General features: G+C 34.2%; 1 protein-coding gene across 1 annotated transcript; it reads right to left on the reverse strand.

Moving 5' to 3' along the window:
* Positions 1-209: 209 nt before the first annotated feature.
* Positions 210-13,735, reverse strand: LOC145157219 (MLO protein homolog 1-like). Its single transcript, XM_079076288.1, has 14 exons — positions 13,536-13,735; positions 13,328-13,385; positions 12,637-12,914; positions 12,369-12,485; positions 12,093-12,153; positions 11,700-11,785; positions 10,609-10,683; positions 10,239-10,327; positions 6,933-6,982; positions 2,503-2,543; positions 2,175-2,348; positions 919-954; positions 666-794; positions 210-554 (listed from the first exon to the last, which is right to left on the reverse strand). The coding sequence occupies exons 1-14, from the start codon at positions 13,659-13,661 to the stop codon at positions 210-212; spliced, it is 1,665 nt and encodes a 554-aa protein (XP_078932414.1). The 5' UTR covers positions 13,662-13,735.
* Positions 13,736-23,059: the final 9,324 nt, after the last annotated feature.

The raw sequence follows: 23,059 nt of genomic DNA on the forward strand, positions 1-23,059 counted from the left end.
GAAAATAACCAACTTTGACGGCTATCCAGGGTTCTTTTTCATTATATTTGTATGTGCTCTTTATTATATAGAAAGGTGTTTATTTCATATATATATATATAAGAATACCCGTTTTTATCCTTCAATAATGGAAACACTACCATTAAAAATCAAAGAAATGTAAAAATTATGTGGTTGTAAAAACTACATAATGTTTACCTAATAAAAACCTAAGACATGGAAAATGTGAAATCTCGTTGTAGATTCTTGTTATGATCATTAGCATGATATGAACCTTCTGCATCAGAGACATCTGCCTCTGAAGTATAAGTTCTTGGAGATGATGGAATGTCAATTTCACTCTCAGCTGTGGATGATCGATATTTTTGGTTATGGAGGAGATGAACAGGCGATGATTCACGACTTGGTGTATTTTCCAAGCCAGAATTTGAAACATCCACTGATCTGCCACCAAGCTCTCGCAACTTCTTCTTGTCCTTTGCGGCCTTCTGCCATTTCTTTAGAGCTTTGGATGTTTGTTCTTCAAATATCGACCTTTTCATGTGCGATCCCATCTTTAAATTTCAAATAATAGTACAATCATTAGCTAATTACTTAAGTCATTCTATTTGTTTATTTACTAAATTAATAATGTATCATGTTTAATCAAGTTCAAATGCACTTACTTGTGTGACTAAGGCGTAAAGAGGGAAAGTGATATAGCTACACATGATATGAAGAAGCACCCCCAATCCGACTCTAACACCAATTTGTACTATGCTCTCATGGTAACATGAGTGTATTCCAAATTCGTACTGCAAACAACCAACACATTTTATGAAGCATAATGAGCTATATTATAAAAATAAAAAATGAATTCTTTAAGCATTAAAACTATATGAAACACATGATTTTTTATGTAAATATAGAGATACTTACCACAGTCCATAAGAAAAACGCCATTTGAAATGCATTCTGCAAACGAGTATAAAATCAAATAAATTAAATAAATAATACCCAGTTGGATTGTAGAGTGCCATGTTTTGTATATCCATAATAATCAATCTTGTATACTACTTCATAGCTATAAACATTAGTATGATATTTTCATAGTTAAGTGTCTCTATGATTTTATACATGTGTATATATTTTCTAGCCACATGTTTTGAGGTTAAAAGATTAAAAAGTAATAAAAAAAATTATCTGACAAAAAAATTTCTATCAGTTTAACATTATTTAAAATTAAAAAACAAATACCAGTTATAATGATATATTCTAACAAGAATATTATTAACAAAAGTATAATATATGTAATATATAGAGTAAATTACACGAATGGTCCCTATGGTTTGGGGTAATTTGTGTGTTTGGTCTCTAACTTATTTTTTTAACTCGGAAGGTCCCTATTATTTGTTTTTGTTACGCGTTTGGTCCCTATCGTTTGTTTTTGTTATGTGTTTCATCCCTGACTTACCTAAATATTTAAAGAGGAAAAAATGGTGGGGTAGGAAAGATAAGGTGAGTGAAGTGGGGTTGGGGGTGTATATTTAAATAAATTAAAAAATCAATGGCAAAATAGTCTTTTTAGGTAAGATAGGGACCAAACGTGTAACAAAAACAAACAGTAAGGACCTTCCGAATTAAAAAAATAAGTTAGGAACCAAGCGTGCAAATTACCATAAACCATAGGGACCATTCGTGTAATTTACTCTAATATATATATATATATATATATATATATATATATATATATATATATATATATATATATATATATATATATATATATATATATATGCTTATCACAATATTATAATATGCCAAATTTTGAAATCTTAATAATATTCTTATATGAATATTACAAATAGTATTTATTATAAGTAGTATCGTTGTTAAAATATTAAGTAGAACGGGGATTTTTGTATTTAAAAATAACAACAACCAAAGGTAAAAAATTTTACAATTATTTCGCCCCCAGGATATATGGCCCGAAGCACGTCACACAACAAGATGAGTGGTGTCATTTGAATCAGTACTATATATTGTTGTATGTATTTTGTGGTTTAATTTTTAATTTTTTCTATTAATGCACTTTACTCTATAACTTATTAAAACCAAATATTATAAGAAGATTTTGTGTAAGATTTGAATTATTGCGGCTGAAAAATTAAATACTATTATTTTATTTTACTTACTTGAAACAAAGTAAAATGGATCAAGAAAAGGACCAATCGGGGGCTATTGAACCAAAAGAATTTGTTGCTTGGCTCCACCACCGGGGCTCCTCGAACAATTGTTGCCTTATCTTGGATTTGTTGAGCCATTTCCATGATCACTAGTTCGAGTTTTGTACCCACCAATAGAAGAATCTATAAAATACCAAGCTAATAATTTTAGTTTTATGGCTGATAACTTAATCATAAGCAGTCACAGTCATCGTAACTTTATTAATTTGTTTCGGTGCTGAATATCATATTTTTTACATTCAATAAAACTTAAAATGTATAAAAATGGTAGTTCTACCACTAATGGGACGAAGGAGAGATAAGTAAGCGCATGCCATTCTGCATAAATGTAAAAAACAATGATATCATCAGTCTTATTTACGTTTTGTTGCATGTATAAAAATGATAATGTAGATTACACACACATGCATGCATACGTACAAATACATACACCATATGTGTATAAAGGGGTTGGCTAAAAAGACACCCTATTTTACCATATAGACATCTTTATTTAATTTTGAAATATTTTTATTGGTTGAAATTATATTGTTTTCGAAAAAACTGATTATAAATAGTTAGTTATAGGTTGACTTTTTAAAAAGTGGTCAATGAGTATCCAAGGTGTGTCTTATTAGCAACACCTGTGTATAAATGTATATCATAGCCCCTCTCATAGGGACCCATAAATTTGCCGACAAATTTTACTCCATGTTACATATAGTTCCATGGTGCATAAAAAAATGTATCTGACTCGGGTATGAATTGTGTTATTTTTTTGGTTGAAAATGTCATTCGGTTGAAGTTTTCTCTAGAACTGGTTTTATTTTTATGGTCAAATTGTGTAATAACTTGTCACATAAGTGAAAATGTACCACTATGAATTGTTAAATGGTTTATTTAATGGGTAAATTAGGCAAATACTAACACAATGGGACTCTATAATAGTGTAATATTTATTGATTTGTTTGTATTAATTCGTTGTCTGTGATTGAGTTTGTCAATTGCCACCTATCTTTTTTTATTTGTATATTTTTTATTTGGGTTTTCATTTGTTTTTATTCTTTTGGTGATTTTTATAGTTTCAAGGGAAAATGGAAAATTGAACAAAAGTAACTGAGACAACAATAGCCATATGACTTCTCTTTCATTATCATTTATTAGTTAATTTTATGATTATTAGTGATTTTGTATCTAAAAATATAAAAAGAAATATTTTTCATAACTAATTATTATATATATATATATATATATATATATATATATATATATATATATATATATATATTAAAGTTGTGAAGAAAAAGAACAGTAAACTGCCCATTTATTTGGCAGAATTGGTCCCTTAAGTTACATTTCCGGTCCCTGTATTTTTGTATATATTACAATTGTTGTCCCTTAGCTACAGTACCTAACCAGGGTGCTAACCACGGTACTCTTACTCGGTTAAAATTGTTCAAAGTTAGTTCCTTGGGTTACCACAGGGTTTCCAACTCCACCAGATTCTCGATTCTTCTTCACTTCTTCTGGCTGTATCCTTTCTGATAAACATCAACATTTTCATTTTCTTCCGCTTGAGGTACAAAATGGCCACCGCCTCCGCCAAAGCCTCCGTCGGTGAGTTGCATCGGTGACTTGTAGGATCCGTCGATTACTTATACCCTTCTAATTCGTTCGTTGTGGTCGATTCGATTTCCATCTAAAGAAACATCGACCAGGACGTCGACTCCAGGACATAAACGAGAGAAGGAAGGAGAATCAACGACTGTGGCGACGTTGACTTGCCGGCGGCGTGGATTGTTGGGGATGGTGCGATCGGCGATTGATGTGGCCCCGATGGGTGGAAAACAAGAAAAAAAACGCACACAATTCTCTTATTTCAGTTCTTGGAACCAACAAAAAAGGTTTTTCGTAGAATCGGAGTACACCAAACCACTTCATCGCTCTTAATTTTAGGGCTTCTGCTGCTTCTTATCTAATATCTTCCGATTGTTCCAAAAATTTTGGGGTGATATCTTCTGCGACTTAATTGTTTGTTTTTGTATTTGGAAGCTTGAATCTTCGATTATATATGTAACACCGCTACAAGATTGAAAACGGGGATGGTTGTGGCAGGTCCGACAGAAGGCGTAAGGGGCTAATTTCGGAAACTTTGCAGATACAGAAATTCTCCAAATTCAGCTGTCAGGTAAATTTTCGCCCTCTATTCTTCTTTCTTCTGTGCATATAATGGATACTGTAAGGTAGAATTATAGGTGAAATTTCCGATTTGTTGTTTTTTTGGTGATGCCATCTACTTTGCTATCAGAATCTGCTTAAAATAGTTCCATATCTCTTGCTTTAGTTTTTTTTTTCAAATGGCCAATGGGAATTGTTAGATTGAAACATGAACTGAAGTTCTTGAAGTTATGTTGATTGAGAGCCAGCACAAGACCTGATACATAAATTTGTTTCATTTTGTAATTATTAAATGAAGTAATGTTGATGTGTAATTAGTTCAATGAGATTATTGACACATTATATGACGTACTTATTTGGGTGTTGGGTTCTAGAAAGAGGAAATGTAATGGGTTTTTAGAAAACAGTAAACATCAGCTGATTGTAATCTTTAATGATCTTTTTTTTAGCAATTTTTGTTTGATTTGAAGGTATTGTTCCACATCTGGGATTAATTCCTTTGATATGATTATCCGTTAAATATAATGATGTTAAATGTTTTTTATTTTCAGAAACTGTGACAATTAGGATTGTTCCTCTGTTCATTTGTTCTTCCTGCAGTTGCTGATGTAGCTGCAGCTATTAAAGCTGGAATGTATGATATCAGTGAGTACATTTTTTTTTCAATTACTTCTAAATTATTATTCAAAAATTGATAAATTGATAAATTGTTTTTCAGTATTTATTACCGGATTAACTTATACAATTCCAAAACGTAATAACTTGATAAATTGTTTTTCAGTATTTGACAATTTACAATTTTGCTTATAGATGTAAAATAACCAAATTAGACATCTCCCATATTATTGAGTTTTTGTTATTTAAATTAAGGGCAAAATTGTAATTTAGCTTTCCCTGTTTATAAGGAGTTTCTAATAAGTTAAAAATTCTAATACCCCACCAAAATAAATACAAATTTACTTTTGCAATCCACACACATTATCGGTATTAAACATTTTAAACAAGCAATCTGAAACACTCTCTAATTCATGTCATTCAATTGATTCTTCAACTTTTCCTATATATAATGTATTATTTAATATCGAGACTCTTTTGGTAAATCCATTCAAGTACTTTTTATCTCTCAATGCCCAACAGAATGTCAAAAAATCAGTCTACCAACTACGGTAAATTACACAAATACCCCTCAGACATTTTCTTTTAAATCTTGGGCTTATGATAAAGTTTATATCTTTTTTTTACTTTAACAAACGGAAAAGCAGATTGAAAATAGCTACAACTCATGTTGAGGTAAAAAGCACATCTGAAAATCATTTTTTTAAAATCATATCATACAATATTCATGATAATGATTTGTTGTTATATTTCCTTTTATATTCTCAGATGGATTCGTATGATGATAAATAAACAACCACCCTTCATTGGTATGGTATACAATATTGGTTTTTTTTACATTATCTTTTTTCAAATTCTTATGATGATTATAGATATTATGTATGTGAATTTTTCACAGTTTACACATAGGAGTTGTTGGCAGAGTTTTGTTGTCAGTTATATGCCCAAGAAGCTTCTGAAACTCAAGGCAATCTATAATGTGGTACTTGATGAAACACTAATGTATTTACATGTCTATACAAAAACAGCAATGTAATTAAATTTTGCTACCAATATGGGCATTGTACTTTATATTCTATAATTTTCCCTAAATAATTATTGTTTTTGCTGTAGTTATTTCTGCCACGTGGGCTTCAAGTTGAGAAAACCAGTAACGTTTCTAATATTCAATGCCTTGAGGTAGATTCTAATTGTGGTCAACAAACACGTTTCGTTTAACTTTAATTTAAAAAAATGGCAATTGGGAAAAATGGTCCCAAAAGTTTTGTTTTTTTTGTTTCTTTTTTAAATAACATATTCTTGATGGATAATGGTAGATATTGTAACCTTTTTATTAGTATGCACAATTGCATCCAACAAAAATGTCAATACGATAATAATAGAAAATATGTTCTTTTTTTTCTTCAGCTGGCTTTATTCAAGTTATGAGGAATGAGATTTCAACTCGAAATGTTTTTATTATCAGCTAAAAGCGTTAAATGCAAAAAATAGCAACGTACACTAATTTATTTGTTTACTTTCATTTCTTACATTAGGACATTATACTCTATTCAATCTATCCAGCTGTATTGTATTTGAATGACATTATAGCATCATACTTTTGTGACCCACCAAACATCAACAAAAAAAATCCGACCCGTGCAACGCATGGGCCTCATTTCTAGTGTATTATTAATTATTGTATACTTTTCATATTTATTCGGCCTTATTTCTTGCCTGACCCTAGGCCTAAAAATGTTTGGACGGGCGTCTAAATACATAAGACATATTTGTAAATATATGGACGTGTATAAGATTCCTATATAGAAATTTGTTTTAAAGAACAAATAAAATATCTTTAATAACATAAGGCATATATATATATATATATATATATATATATATATATATATATATATATATATAGAGAGAGAGAGAGAGAGAGAGAGAGTTAACCGTAAACATTTAGAAGTAGAAAGATGATCGAGAACATCCAGAGTGGGATACTGAAAAAACAAGATCAAACATATGAATCAATATCTTTAAGAACATAAGGCAAATATAGAAAAGACTAACTTATTAGTTTTAAACTCTTTAAAAACGAAAAGCATATACTCTTTGTTTACCATTTGAATATACGTAATTATTAGATCAATACTTGTATCATATACAAAGAAAAATACACTATATTTAATCCATTTATTGAAAAAGCAATTATCTTAGTTTTTTTGAGGAAAAAAATCATTACAATGTTTTATACCGTTTAACTATATCATTTTTGTGTGTAACAATTATAATGATGAAAAAGATCGGTAGGGCGATGGAATGGAAAGGCTTCACCCATCTGGCCAATTGGAGACAAAGTTGGCACCTTTTTCATCACCAACTTTCAAAAGGGTAGTAGTCTATTGAGTCTTTCGAAGATATTCATATTATATAGCAAGCCGATGGATGGTTTTATCGCAAGGAAAAGTAGAATGAACAAGATAAGGGTTGAGTTTGCAAGATTCATTAGGAGTGAAGACCATTAAGGTGTTTATGGAAAGGCTTAAGAACATCTAGATCGGTTCTTTCAAATTGAGAATAAACCTTGCGAAATACAAAAGAAACAAAGAAAAACCTAACTAGAGGATTCAGAGTGTTCTGGTCAAGCCTCAAAGGTTATGGAGTATCATAGTGACGAAGTAGTATATGACTACAATGTCTTATGTTGAAGTTGTGAAAGGATGTGGCTCTAATACAGAGGAGGAAGCTGACGACAACAATAGTGAACTCAATCTAGGATAGGAGGAATGTTTTTCTCATGGTCAACATCTGTACTTTAGAGTATGTACATGAAGAAGACGGTATAGTGTACGCTTATTGGTTTATCCTTATGAAACATTGAAACACATTCAAATATTCAATTTGGCGGAAGGCATGTATGGTGTATCCTTGTTGTATTTATCTTTTTCAATATTCGAATAATTGTCTTTTCTTAAGGGTTTGGTCAAAAAACAAAAATGTTCTCAACCTCATTCAGATCTTGATATGCTTTTTCCTTGCCTTCGGTTTCAAGGTTAGCCTTACCAAAATTAAGACCTTGGGCAATTGAGTGATTGCTACATATATCTTGGATATGGATTATGAGATTAAGTGTAAGATCGCTTCCTTTCCTTTTACATATCTTAGGATACGCTTATAGAAAGTCTTCCAATCGAAGCTATCATTTTGGATGATGATGTATCTTTCTTATGATGGGAGACTTATCTTATAAAAACTTTTGCTTGGTAGTCTTCGTACGTGTATGTTCTCTCTTTTTAAATCCTCGAACATGTTATTTACAAGGCTCGAAAGCATCTGAATAATTTCTTTTGGGAGCAATGTAAAAATCACTTGGATTGCTTGGAATAAGACCTTAGATATTAAAGAGAAATGCGAGTTAGAAATCGAAAGTCTTAGTGCCTTTAATATGGCTTTTCTCGGTAATGTGTTGGTGGCATATTATAAAGTGTAATTATAGTTTGTGGAAAGATGTTATTGTTGTGATTCATGGTAGGTAAGGTGGTATATGTAACACACGATCTATGGCCATTAGGAGCTCTATGTGGGGAAATATCAACCACCTCCACAACAATTTTAATATTTGCAACATCGAATTTGACAACCTTTTCAATTGTTAAAATAATATTTTGAGTTGGTTGTTAGATCAAAAAAGTTCCTTCTCTATTTCCTCCTTGCAGTTACCGATAGAACATAGATGGTAGCATTCTTGACCACTAATCCATGATAACGTATTCGAATATGGGAAAGGAAACTTATTGTTATGGAGAGGTCAACAAGTTTGATTACGTATAAATGCCAATTTATAAGACCGAGGGATGGATATCAGGTCATGACGTCCCATTATGACCTTTTTGTCACTATAAGCCTAAAACTGAATTTCATATTTTTTAGAGTGCTTAACGGTAAAAGTGATTCAGGGTATTCTTACTAGACTATTTCGGTATTCTTACAGGTCCATTGATGATTTGGAGGTGCCTAATGGTTTGTGTATCGGCATCAAAGAGGGAAGGGTTATCACAATATTATTTTACTAACTCTCATGTGGGTGATTTGTTCCGATAGAAACAAGTGAGATTTTAATTTGTTGGTTAGAAGTAGCTTCGAATTAGCTAGTAATGTCCCTTTTGACCTTTCATCGGTTAAAAAACATAGTTAGAAACTTTACTCACTTAATTGGGGTATGTAACCTGACTTTTAACTGCGAAAATCACTTGTAATTCTAGCTTCTCGTTAGCCTTTAAATTTTATAAAAAATTGTAATACACAAAATATAAAAGTATCGCTTGATAATGATGGAAATAAATACAATCTTAATTAGGGTAGCATTATTATAACAAACCTACCATGCTATATATCTTTGTGAGTGAGATAATATTTAAAACCCAGATCTAATACTCTCTAATAAATGAAGGTTTTTTTTGCCACCTGTCACACTCTAATTCAATTTGCCAAGTGTCTTTTGTGGTTATTTTGAATTAATTTTTTTTCCGCATGTCATTTTATGAGTTTTTTCTATTTTATTAAATTTCACATAATATTTTAATGTAATAATTACAATAAATGTAGTAATAAATGGATATTAATTTCACTAATAAACTTACCTTTTAATTTTAAAATTTCTAAAATTAAAGTTTCTTTTCTTTATTTAAATTATTTTTTTTTAAATTTAAAAGATAAAAAATATTTTCATTATAATAAATCATTATTTTTCTTATTATTTTATAAATTCAAAATTCTTAAATATTTTGACATTTATATTTTAATTTTTTTTAAATTAACTCATGTAATATATGGATCCTACAACTAGTTTTATATAATACGTAACTTATATAACAAATTTCATATAATTCTATAGTTTGTATTCGAAAAACTCAAGCATGTTACCACTAACACACACAAAACAACACGGAATTATCATCGATTAATTTTCGTAAGTCCGTAGAACAAAACTTTAGAAAGAAATAAACATTGATAACGAAGAAGTAAATAATTTAAAATCATTAAGAATTAAATAGCTTTGGTTAGTTTTTTGTATTGCCATCAAAATAGGGGTTTTTTTTTTTTTTTGTATTTATCCGAAAAAAAAATCAATGATATTCTATATGAAAGCAAGAACAAATTTAAATTCATCTTTTTTGAAGGTTAAGAAACCGTTGACATCTGGAAATTTTGACATGTTTAAAGTTTCAATAAAAGGGATTAGAGGAAGATAATAACCTTATACCCAAAACTGACTTGAAGTCATCTTCCATTGATCTCTTGATGTACTTATGGAAATCAAATTTGCTACTTGGAGCAAAATGTGCCTGCATTTTGAGAAATATATATGACTAAACATTTCACCCATAATTAACAACTAAAACCGATAGTAAATAAGGTTGAATAAAATCGTTAATTTGACACATACATGTTGTATGTTTGTTATTCTCTTATTCTAAAAGGCACTGTTTCAAACATTAATTAATAGACAATTTGCACGTAAAATATTTGAAATGGAATAATACTATTATGATCACGTACTTTTTCAAAATTCATCTTGATTTCGAGTGAGCATATAAAACAAATAAGGTAAGGAGTGTTGACTTACATTTATGAATCCATTACGAATGGTCAAATAATCAACCTTTGAGATAGATCCAAAAAACTGTCTAAAAAATGCCACCTGTTTCAAGCTAAAATTTCGTTAGATCTTTGATAGATGGTGATCACAAATGAAAATTATAACATAAAAGATCTACGATATAAAATTATAGTTGTAATTTGATTTGTAGAAAGTTAAAATTATTTATTTTTCTTATCATCATTATTATAAATCAATTGAAGGGAACATTGTTGGTGATTTTAGTGTCATCAATAAATTTAATGTAGTCGAGATTATATCTGAGACAAACTTAGTTTTATTTAGTTTTATTTTGAGAATGAGGTGCGGAGTGCACACATAGATAGCTAATAAGGACTCGAAACACGGAGGTCCCAAGGCAATGGCCTAGTTGTGATCTAAGAGGTATTGCCCTTGGCGGGATCTAGAGGCAGCGTCTTAGTTCGGTAATGGGTTACTGTCCCGATACGACAAAATAATTCATATAGAGAAAAATGACATAATCGAATTTTTCTGCCAAAAACCTAAAGAATACGCCTTATCTAAAGTGGCGCTTTTTCATCCTTAATATTGCCATCTTCTTGATATATAATAAGGATTTTGACGTTGCACAAGATAAATAACATTGGAAATAACTACTTATTCTCTTTGTAATATTTGTCTCAGCAGAACATAAACAAAGAAAGGAATTCTTTATTGGAATCTTAAATTTTGCCCTGATGATTCGTTCTTTCTTGAATTATCCTAAATCGGATTTAGTGATATTCCTAAAAAATAGAGTCGAAATCATAAATTTTGAAAAACATTTTCTATACATGATTCTTGAATTAGCCAAGTATTTTTGTTCATATTCAAACCCAAAATCTAATAAAACTTTTGTTTTATTTTATTCAATGATAATGTGGAACTTTAATAGGTCGTTTAACAATTTTACATTATAGATACTCATATTGTTTCTTATAATGTATTCCTTTCTGAAGTAAACATTGGCAAGCTCATAGTATATTACACAACTTTTACTTGAGAATTTATATGTTTTTACATTTTTTTTATATAAATAAAAAGAAGTTTACACTTACCACCCATCTTATTCCGGGTTTTGTTGAAAGACCCGTGTGTCGTTTAACAAAGGAGGTTTGATGAGCAAACCGAAATCTTGCGGGATCTAAATGCAAAAGCAGATAAATAAATAAATAAATAACATGATGGAGCTCCAATTTAACTTGGATCAAGTTACGGGTCAACCTGGCGTGTTGCTTTTCATTTGGTACCGTACAGTCCAAAAGCTAGCAGGAGATTTTGATTTTGATTTTAATTTTTTGGAACGCAAATCTAATTTACTTGTAATTTCACCTATGTACTTTTCCTCAAGAAAAAAGGAGATTTATTTTGATTGAATAGAGAATTTTGTATAAATCTATTTTGTAAGAGACTTATTTATAAAAAAAAAATGCCTTGGAAAAAATAATTACCGTTTGTGAACTCGTACTCCAAAGAAGTAGTTTCTGCTTCCCAAGCCTTCCATTTCTTCATCTAGATATCAACCCCAATAAAATCAATAAATATAATACAGTAATAATAAAAATTTAGTATCCAAATAGTTGATAAACTAACCATATAAATAAAATATATATCTTATTACATACACATCTAATATATGATATTTTAGTTTTGATCCGTGAATATTTATGTCATTCGTTTCATTAAAAAGAAAATTACTTTAAGAGTTTAGTATGAGAGATAGTTACTTTTGCGAGGCCAAGACCAATGATAACGACACTATAAAGAATATGGAAGACGGCAAGAACAAATATGAATATATGAAGCTGGTGAACGGCCGAATATGATATCATCTGCACCATTCCCTGAACATTCAAAACTTAATTCATTAATTAATTAATTATAATTAACTAAATTAATTAATTAAAACTTTAGGAATACTACAATTCATTGATTTCATATGATCAAATTATCAACAGATAAGAAAAAGTTGGACAACCCACAAAATTTCCATACCTTACCACAGGTACCAACGTCATCACTTGATGCAGCTAAAACTCGCCGGAATATCATTTCTTCAGCTAAATTAAGTAATTTCCGGCGACTTTTTCCTTCATGATCATTATTATCATCATCATCACCACCAGCACCACCACTACCATCACCTTTGCTTTTATAATATTCTGGTTTACATGGAAGCATCTTGTATCCTATCTTTTCGGGAACACATATCTTTGCAATGTATGATGTACCCACCGTTAATAGTAATGATAAAAACCCTAATAGCATGAGCTCTGGATTCACAGCAACAAATCACAATCGTTAATTATAGGTAAATGAGGTAATTAATTGCATGTATGTTGATCAATGATTACAAAAACTGCATGCATTCTAATTTAAGAGAGCTTGTTCTATCAATTTCATCGGCTCATGAGGTGCAATTGTAAAGCTTTAATTGGGCAAATATTCGAAATCCAGTGATAAAGAAAGCTTAAGCGAAACATATATTCAGCAATAAAAAAAATAATTAAAGAAAACAAATGAACGAAAATTGATATTTTAAATTATGATAAGGAAACTAAATTCAAAGCTTATCGAGAATATATATGTTAAAGTGTTATAAAAAGAAATTTAAAACAAAAAATGTTATTAATTTAATAAGTGTTAATTTGTTTATTTATTTGAATATACTTAATTATAATATTACCAGCTTTTATTTTCTCCAAGGCTTCAAGCATTGCTTTCTTCTGCTTTTTTTGGAACCACTGCATGCATGCAACATCATATGGTCAAATCAGAGGGAACGATTTTAACCATATATATCATACTTGTGGTTAATTTGTCAAACTTTACTGATTCTTTTGCAATTTAGCAATAATACTGATTAATTTTAAACGAAACTTCAAAAACCATACCTTTCCAATTGAATGAATCCCATGTTCAATTATGACAGAGATGATAACAAAGACAGTACAAACCAGTGCCACCGCCCATGTTGGTGTTTGCTCCAGTGACCTCTCGTATGATGACCCGGCCGCCATTCAACTCCTACCACAAATAACTACGGTGATCACCACGGTAAGACTTCTTTGCCTTTTCTGGTTTGTGAGAACAAGAATGCGCATGGACTATACAAGAATTGACAGGGGACAAATATATGGGAGAGAAAAGCAAAGTAATGCAAATAAATAATGAGGCACAAAGCGTGTTAATGAATTAACAATATGATACTTAAAACATTCTGAAATGGTCAATAATATTGTCGTTTCACTCTTATGTTTGGAAGTTAGGTTTTTTTTGTCGAGAATACCTATTCGAATGTATAAAATTGACTTTGTTATTTATAAAGTCATTAAAATTTATGGTTTTTATCAAATATTTTAGATTAATGATTTGATAGGATAATATACTATGTCCCATCTAAACATTTAATATTAAACTATTGTTTGTACACAATTTACCATTAAACTCTCTCAAATGTTTAAAAATCATGTTATAACCGAGTATGGTAGGATATCACTTGCTTATTTGGAAAAAATAAATTAAAAATGTAAATTGATTGATATTTGATATTATGTAGATATGGTTAGAGACTTGAGACTTGAGAGGGTAATGTGATATCCTGTGTGTACACATTTAGTCACTAAATTATCATTTGTACACGATTTACCATTAAACATTTTTCAATTGTCCAAAAACAACCATTAGGGTCGGAATTGTAGGTAAACTTTGATTTTGCATCTATGTGGCGGAGATGGGTCTAATATAAAATTGAGACTTATATTCAATTTGTAAGTCATCTAACATGCATCTTTTGTGTGAATGAGATACCACTTATTTGTAGGTTGTGGTTGAACTCATTCTAGGTAAGTAGTTTTAGAAATGGGATAGCACTTGTTTGTAGGTTCTTAATCATTTATAGGTAAGTGGTTTACATTGATTTTACATTTGAATGTATATGTTTTATAAATGAGATACCACTAATTTCCAAGGTTTTCTCTAGTCCAAGATGTTCTAATTCGATAGGTATAACAGTCTGAAAGTACAAGAACGATCTGATGCGCAGGGACAAGGTTTGAAAACTCAAACATTGAATGAATGCTTAAGATCAATGTCTGCTTGCTAATATGAGTTCCAGTCAAGTCTAGTAAGACCGGTCAAGTCTCAATAGATTCACTTAATAAAGTATTCAAGATATAAATGAAGAGAGAATATAATGATCAAGGCAAATGTATTAAATGAAGAACAAGAAGACTGTTTCTGAGAGAGTTAAAGAAACTTAATAAATGCCAAAAAGTATGAAAGATCCGTCTTTGACTTTGCATTGAAAGCTCCTTTAAATAAGAGTGAAGATTACATTGAATAAACTAAGAAACTAACATAGGATCGGACAATAGAGATGTTCTTGACATTCTGATTGTCTAACATTACAAAAAGACTAAGTCCTATGAAGTGTCAAATCAATACAAAGACAAATATCATTAAGTACATAAAGACAAAATACAATGACTCCGGATTAGTATACATTCCGGACATGATGTCCATTCCGGAATGCCTTCACTTCTGAACTTCTCATCTTCTTCTCTCTAGGTCCGGACAGGTTCCGGACCACTCTTCACTTCTGAACTTATCACCACTTCAGAATAGGGACTTAGGATTGCTAGAGGTTCACTTTCAGGTTCCAACAATCTCCCCCTAAGTGAACTTAGCAATCCAGTCTACTTAGATTGCTTCTTCCTTGATGAAGGTGTAGGCTCTGAACAACCATTCTCGGACTTCAATATATCAGGTCAATTGACTTACAAACTTTGCCTTGACCTGTTCCGAAGCATCAGACTTGGATGCACGAGAGATGAACTTCTTCAGGGCTTTGGTAGGAGCTAGATGTTTGTCAAGGACTTGGAAAAAGTCCTTCTTGTTTGTCTTTCTGGTTGTGTAGACAAACCCTAGAACCGGGTCATCGATTGGACCATCAGTAAGCCATTCAGCCTCTGGAAGAACAAACTCAATTTTTGCAATGAAGTCTTATGTTCCATACAAGTGTGCCAGTTCGTAGTCACGTCTGCAAAACTCCGCGACGTAGTCTTTGAGGAAACTCATAGTAGCATGGTAGGCACCCATACCGATGTCATCGTTTTGAATTCCTCTGAAGTGAGCAGCTAGTGTGAGAATGTCATTCAGGTTTATTGAAGGAAAATCAGCGTCCGTAACAGTCTGGTGAGTTGGTTTGTTACGGAAGATGTGAAACCGAAAAAGTGGGCAGTTAATATCAAACTTCACCAAGATTTTTCTGCCAAAACCATGGACTTTTGTAATCCTCTTCCGCGTCCACACTTGAGAGTTTGTGCATTCTTGAAGTAGAATGTTTCGAGCCTTTCACGCTCAGTCCGGAGGATCACTTCCGGATCGTCAGTGGGATGAAGTGGAGCGAACTTGATGTAGTACTTGCTGTTGGAGCGAACTTGATGTAGTACTTGCTGTAAGGAGAGAGAGGAAGATCAAGCTGTTCGGAGTCGTTTATGGGAATATCGTAATACATGAATGGGATGATTTCATGATCACGGAGAATGCCTTCATGGCATAGAGGATATATCCCACGCATCGGATCAGGATTATCCTTGAGAGCTTGAATCCGGATGTTGTCCTCTAGTGCCTTGTCGATTTGTTCCTGAGACCATCCATGGTTTTTCTTAGGAGGAGGTCCGGAATGGAAGGCTTGTTGTTCAGCAGTCATGGGCTTCTTGCCTTTATCTTTCTTTAATGTAGACATAATGAACTGCATGTTTTCATCAACAATTAACTCCGGAGTTGGATTTGGAAGAGGTTCTTCCAAAATATCATCAGGAATCCGGAGTGGAGAGCTCTGGTCTATTGGAGCAATTTTTGGGGCCGGAATGGGAGGCAGAATTGAAGGAGTGGCTCGGAAAGCTTGATCAGTAAGAAGAGACTTTACCTTGGCCATTTGGATACCCATTCGGAGGGCATCAAGCAAAGAAGATGGCCAGGAGACAGCGGACCAAATTTTCTTTTCTTCATCTGTCAAAGCCTTCGGAAAAATCTTTTTCGGAGCCTCGAGACCAAGAACTCCGTTAGTAACATATTTCTCTTCTTCTTCAGCTTCTGGTTCTTTAGGAGAGGAGTCAGAAAGGATCTTTACTTCATCTTCATCCGAGTCATTCTCATCCCGGAGTGTGAATTCCAAGGCAGGCTTCCATTGATGACGGGGACCTTCTCCCCCTCTTGCATCGGTGATTCGTCGAACCGGTGCAAGCATGAATGAATCCTTCAGACCATCGAACTTTTCAAACACCTTTTGGATTCCGGTGTTGAGTTGGCGAGTGAGAGCGTCGTAGGCTTCGGATGTGGGCGCTTGAGCAGCGAGATGATCGAATAAGTGTCCAAGCACAGCTAACATCTCATCAAACTTTCTATTCGGAACATCAACAATGTTCCATGTGGATCGATAAAGTTTGATGAGGACTTGTTCAATGATCAGATTCATCTCATCCTTCTTCTTGATCTCCTTCTCCAATCTTTGAATTTGTTTCTCATGACGAACATGGGTCTGCTTGATGAGTTCGTTGGTAGCAGACACCAAGTCATCATGAACCTTGAGCATGGTGGTAATTGTGTTGAGATAATGCTCGACTGAAGCATCATACTTCGCTTCAACTTCTTCCATGGAGTGCTTGAGCCGGAGAGAGATCAGTTGATTCAATTGAGCTTCTCTTTCAGCAACTGTGGGGTTGGACTGATGTGAGAGACAATGAATGATGACATCAAGTTTTGAATCTTTTCCGGAAACCTTTTGATCCAATTTGTTGTTGAGCTCAGTTACGGAAGTTTCAATTGAGGAAACCTTCTTCATGGTATCTGACACATTTATTTGCATCTCAAGGAGAGCAAAAGGATCGATGTAGTCACCAGTTGAGGATCCTGTGTCGGAATTGGAGTGATGTGATTTTGCTTTGTGAGAAGAGGGATTTGTAGATGGACCAGGCTGAGTTGTAGCATCATCTTCGTGAATCTTGATGTTGGAGTTAAATCCACCATCCGGAGTGGTTGAGGAGGATGATCCGAAGTCAAAGGCAGACTTGGAGGATGAAGGCTTGGATTGAAAACGGACTGAAGACATAAAGTTGGTATCCGAAACCGTTTTTCCTTCATCATTCAACATCACTTTTTCAGAAAGATCTTCATCCGGATCGGTTTGAATGTAGTTGTTGTGAGATTTGATTGGAGATTGTTCCGAAGCAAGCTCGTTGTCGGAATCAGCATCAGTGGGAGGAACATATGGAAGATTGCTTTGGATGGCTCTGTTACTCATTAAGATAAGCGTAGCTTCCACCTGAGCTCTAGAGAGATCCGGACGTCTTAATGCAGCCTTGTACATATAATCTTGCCATTTGGGATCGTTAGCACCTGGTCGTCCTGTACACCTTCCGGGTATTAGACCAGTTGAGGCATCTGAAGTCGGAGGGACTGCTCCAACTTCGGAATGCTTAGGGTCCGAAACAGGGGTTCCGAAGTGTGTGCGTGTAGAAGAAACAAGTGGAATATCAAATGTGATTCGTGGGTTTGTTCCAGGGGCAAGGAATTATGGTCAACACCGGCATCACCTTTTTGAGAAGGTGGGGGTGGATTATGTACAGACTCCTCGTGAGTGTGTGCTTGTGCTTTTGAATCATCGAGGTGTACCTCGGATGAGTGGGCAGGAGGGGTGTTAGGATGGCCAGAATCAGCCTGAATGTCATGAGTTCCTTCATGTTGAGAGGAGGAACTGACTTTGGATTTCTTTTAGGCTTTGAATTTGAGGGATAAGTCTTCCTTTTGACAGACTTTTTTACCTTGGTTCCGGATTTAGAAGGCTTGGCCTATTCCGAAATGGGTTCAACCGAGACTGGGGCGGGCTGTGTTGGGTCAAACACAACCGAAGTCTCCAAATGATGTTTTAAATAAGTGGAAACTGAAGGGATTAGGGCCAACATATGGTCCGGAAGACGTCTGACCGGACCAAAAGAAGATTGGTCCGGAATTCTTTATGCCTTAACTACTTTGAAAGCCACACATACCTCCGGAAGTGGTTCCTTAAGCTGTTTAAAGATTTGTTGAATTGTCAGTGCCCAGAACCTAGGGCTCGAGATTTCATTTTCCTTCCTCTTGATCGCAAATTTGCAGAAATCTTGCCATAGGACTTCCGGAAGATCAATCACATTTTCACGTCCGGAGTAGATGGTATATACGACGTGAAGCCAATCTTTGCTTAGTGTATCGGTTCCTCTATGCTTTCCGGATAACCCTATGATGATGAAGTACATCAGCACAGTCCAGAGTCCGGAGACGGCTGATTTCTTGAAGTCTTTAGCCTTGTAGTCTTGATTATAACCGATGTGATTCAGAAACGTCTGAAACTCTTTAGCTATGGGTTCTTGAACCTTGAAACCTTTGGGGTTTTCTTTCACGCCAATCGCTTTGAGGAAAGTCGATTTGTAGATTGGCACAATCCTGTCACCTGTGATTTTGGTTTCTAATGCCCCGTCTTCGAGTTTGATTCTGGAAAAGGCTCTGTGAAGATGATGAAGCGGGAGTAGTGGTTCAGGAACCTTAGTGAGAGGGATGGAGGTGGGATGATTGGAGATAAACTCGATCATAACCCTGATGGATTCATTGTAATCCATGGGGTTTAGGGTAAAGAGTTGCGTGGTATCCCTGAGAAAAGGTTCAGGTGCAGCTGATGGTGATGAGCCCTTGGAATGTTTCTTCCTTGCAATAGACTTCTTTGGAGTTGAGGCAGTTTGTGCGTGTTTTTGTTGTGAAGATTGGGAATCCATTGTTACAGTGAGATGAATGCTCGAAGAACACAAAGAACACTGAGAGAATTTTAAGGTTTAGGGATTTTGAGAGCGTAAAGAGGTAAAAGGGGGTTCAAATGGGTATTTATAGGTAAGGGAAACGGTTCGGGTTAAGAAGTGTAACGATGAGGGTCCGAATGCAAAACGGTTTGCATTAAATGAATAACCGATTTTGGGGGATGAGGTGACTTGGGAAGGGAAAGGTTGGGTAGATTGTAGCTAGAAGTGGAAAACCTAAACGACGATCAAATGGTTGCTTTAGGAGACGTGCGATCGTGGCACGAAAATCAAGGAAGATAGGATAAGGATCCTCAAAAAGTAACCGTTGCAAACGTTTCGCCTTATAAACCTTTGGTATTCCGGATGTTTTATTCCGGATAGATTAAGGACCGGAAGGTAAAGTGTTGGGTTCTGAAAACATCATCCTTTTTGTTTTTTAAAAAAACAGGTCCGAAATAGGAATCATTCTGGAGTGAGTTTGAGGTTTCCGAGCAATGATTTGAGAAACAGATTCGGAGAGAAACATCATCTGAGGTTTAAAAGAGTCCGGAGTGAAAACATTTTAGATTCCAGAGTTTAAAAAAATTGATTGTGACTCTGGAGCAAAATTCTTGAAGTAATGATTTTAAGTTTCAAAAAAAAAAATGAAGTTTCCGAAAGAGAGTTGAGAGATATTCCGGAATAAGATTTGAGAAAACTTCACGAGTCAACTTTGAAAAATTCCGAGGTATGGAATACAATACCTTTTCAGAGTGGAATTCCAGGATGCTATTATGAAGTAAGTTCCGAGATGCAAAATAAGATCATGATGACAATGTGGACTTAGAACAATAAATGATCAGGGTGAACTATACAACTTTAAACTCAGGAGATGGTTAGAAACAAAGACAAGTAAATTGATCCTATGTATCCCGAGAGAAAGTAGTTCCGAGAAAAAAAATTTAAGATCAGAACCAATTTTCTTTCGAATACTTCCATCAAAGAGAACAAGTCTCATCAAGTCTCATCGAATACTGAGGATCTGGCATCATCATACCCATCTTTTTCAGAAAACCATTAAATTTGGTTTCGTCTAATGCCTTAGTAAAGACATCAGCAATCTCATCGTTAGATGGAACAAAAATGAGTTCAATGTTACCATTTAAAACATGATCGTTAATGAAATGGTACCTTATGGCAATGTGCTTCGTCATGGAGTGCTGAATTGGATTGTGAGAAATCATAATAGCACTTTGAGAATCACAATAGATAGGAATGCGTTGAAAGCGGTAACCATAATCCAAGAGTTGAGACTTCATCCATAGAATTTGAGAGGTACAGCTGGCAGCAGCAATGTATTCAGCTTCGGCTGTAGAGAGTGCAATGCAGTTCTGTTTCTTGGATGACCAACTAACCAATCGACCACCTTGGAATTGACATCCACCTGATATGCTTTTCCTATCCAGTTGTAGTCCACCATCATTTGAGTCTGAGTAAGCTTGGAGTAGGAAACTCTCATTTGCTGGGTACCAGATTCCAAGGTTCTTAGTACCTTTAAGGTATCGGAAAATTTTCTTGACAGCCAAAAGATGAGACATCTTAGGATTGACTTGAAATCTAGGACACAAACATGTAGAAAACATGATGTCCGGACGACTAGCTGTGAGATAGAGCAGAGATCCAGTCATTCCTCTGTACTTCTTTTCATCGACTGCAACACCTAAAGGGTCGGCAAAGATCTTGTGACCGAAGCCCATGGGTACCTTGGCAGAGGTACAGGTGTCCATTGAGTACTTTTTGAGGAGTTCCGAAATATACTTCTCTTGGTGAATAAATATTCCTCGGTTAGTCTGTTTGACTTGGAGACCAAGAAAGAAGCTTAACTCCCGATTGATGCTCATTTGGAATCGATTGATCATCAGTTCAGCATGGTCCTCAACCATTGATGAATCCGTAGATCCAAAAATGATGTCATCCACATAAATTTGAACCATCATGAGATGATTTCCATTCGATCTTCAGAATAGTGTAGGATCTAGAACACCTCTTTGAAAACCAGAGCACTTGAGAAAGTCTGTGAGGGTCTCGTACCATGCGCGAGGTGCTTGCTTGAGGCCATAGATTGCCTTTCGGAGTTTGTAGCAGTGGTTCGGAAATGCGAGATTGATAAATCCGGGAGGCTGTTGAAGAAAAACTTCAGTGTCAAGTTCACCATTTAGAAAAGCACTTTTGACGTCCATTTGGTAAACTTTGAAGCCTTTGTGAGCTGCATAAGCAAGGAAGATTCTGATAGCTTCAAGTCGTGCAACAGGAGCAAAGGTCTGATCGTAGTCGAGTCCTTCAATCTGAGTAAAACTTTTAGCCACCAGTCTTGCTTTATTACGAATAATAACTCATGCATCATCTAACTTGTTGCGAAACATCCATTTAGTACCAATAATGGGATGATTCCGATGAGGAGGGACGAGAGACCAAACTTCATTTCTATCAAATTCTGCCAATTCTTCCTGCATGGATGTAATCCAATCAACATGTTCAAGTGATTCTTTTATGGATTTGGGTTTAACCATAGATATAGATGTTGAAAAGAGACATTCATTTTAAAGACTTGCAGCAGATCTAGTTTGCACACCAGCATTCAGATTTCCAATCACTTGGTTCAGAGGATGATCTTGATGGGTTTTGTGCATTCTAACACTCCTATGGTGTACATGCAACCCTATAAACCTTGAATCTATGTTTTCTCTAATATACATGCAAATTTGTTTTTCAAGGTTTACTTCCTAACTAGTGTGGCATGGGGAATATATAATATAAAAAAAACTAGTAGAAGTACATACCTTTCTTGTTGCTTGGATTCCTTGAAGACTTTGTGAGCCTAGCACCCCAAATGTTGTGCCTCAAATGCTTCACACAACGCTACAAGACTTGGAATAACTTGAGAGAATACACTTGCACTCAAAAATCGGTTATGCCCTCTTAGAACTCACTAGTAGTCCCATTTTGCTAGCTATAGGGCTCCTTTTATAGTGTTGTCACAATTAGGGTTTACACATGAATGCCCTTAATTGTCATGACTCTTCATTTCTAATGATCCATGGGTTTGTAACTCCCATGAACTATCCATGGAGCTCCAAATGGTTATAACCCAACTCCATAAACCATGGATCATAAATCCACCATAAAAGATTAGATGATTGTCATAATCAACCATATATATTTAATTAGTCTCATTTTGATCACCAAATTAATTCTAAATTAATACTTGATCAACACTAATTAAATAATACTATTATTAATATATTTGAACTTATAATATATTAATAATCACAAGTGTCCTTTCTCTCATTTAGTCTATCCAAGTATTGCAATGTCATGCAACCCAAATGGACCATGCCGGGTCGGGTCAAGTACATACCAAATAAAGTTATGGACTTATACACTATATCCAACAGTCTCCCACTTGGATAAGTCTAATAACTATATTTGCAGATATGACTTCAGAATCCGACTAGCAATTGTAGCTCTTTCAAAGTCTCTCAGAACTGAGATGATAATGATACGCCATTTAAGATAAGTGATCATATAATCCTCTGCTCTCAAGATAT

Source organism: Lactuca virosa, chromosome 2, assembly GCF_052849685.1.
Source record: "Lactuca virosa cultivar CGN04683 chromosome 2, Lactuca_virosa_CGN04683_v6, whole genome shotgun sequence".
Classification (NCBI taxonomy): Eukaryota; Viridiplantae; Streptophyta; class Magnoliopsida; order Asterales; family Asteraceae; genus Lactuca; species Lactuca virosa.

Bases quoted from the DNA above. Each gene is read 5' to 3' on its own strand.
- LOC145157219 (XM_079076288.1), bottom strand. From the start codon at position 13,661: ATGGCGGCCGGGTCATCATACGAGAGGTCACTGGAGCAAACACCAACA. The intron at 12,486-12,636 runs GTATGGAAATTT...TTGAATGTTCAG, and splicing joins ACGTTGGTACCTGTGGTAAG to GGAATGGTGCAGATGATATC. The intron at 6,983-10,238 runs GTTATTATCTTC...TTGTTTTTTCAG, and splicing joins AAGTCAGTTTTGGGTATAAG to TATCCCACTCTGGATGTTCT.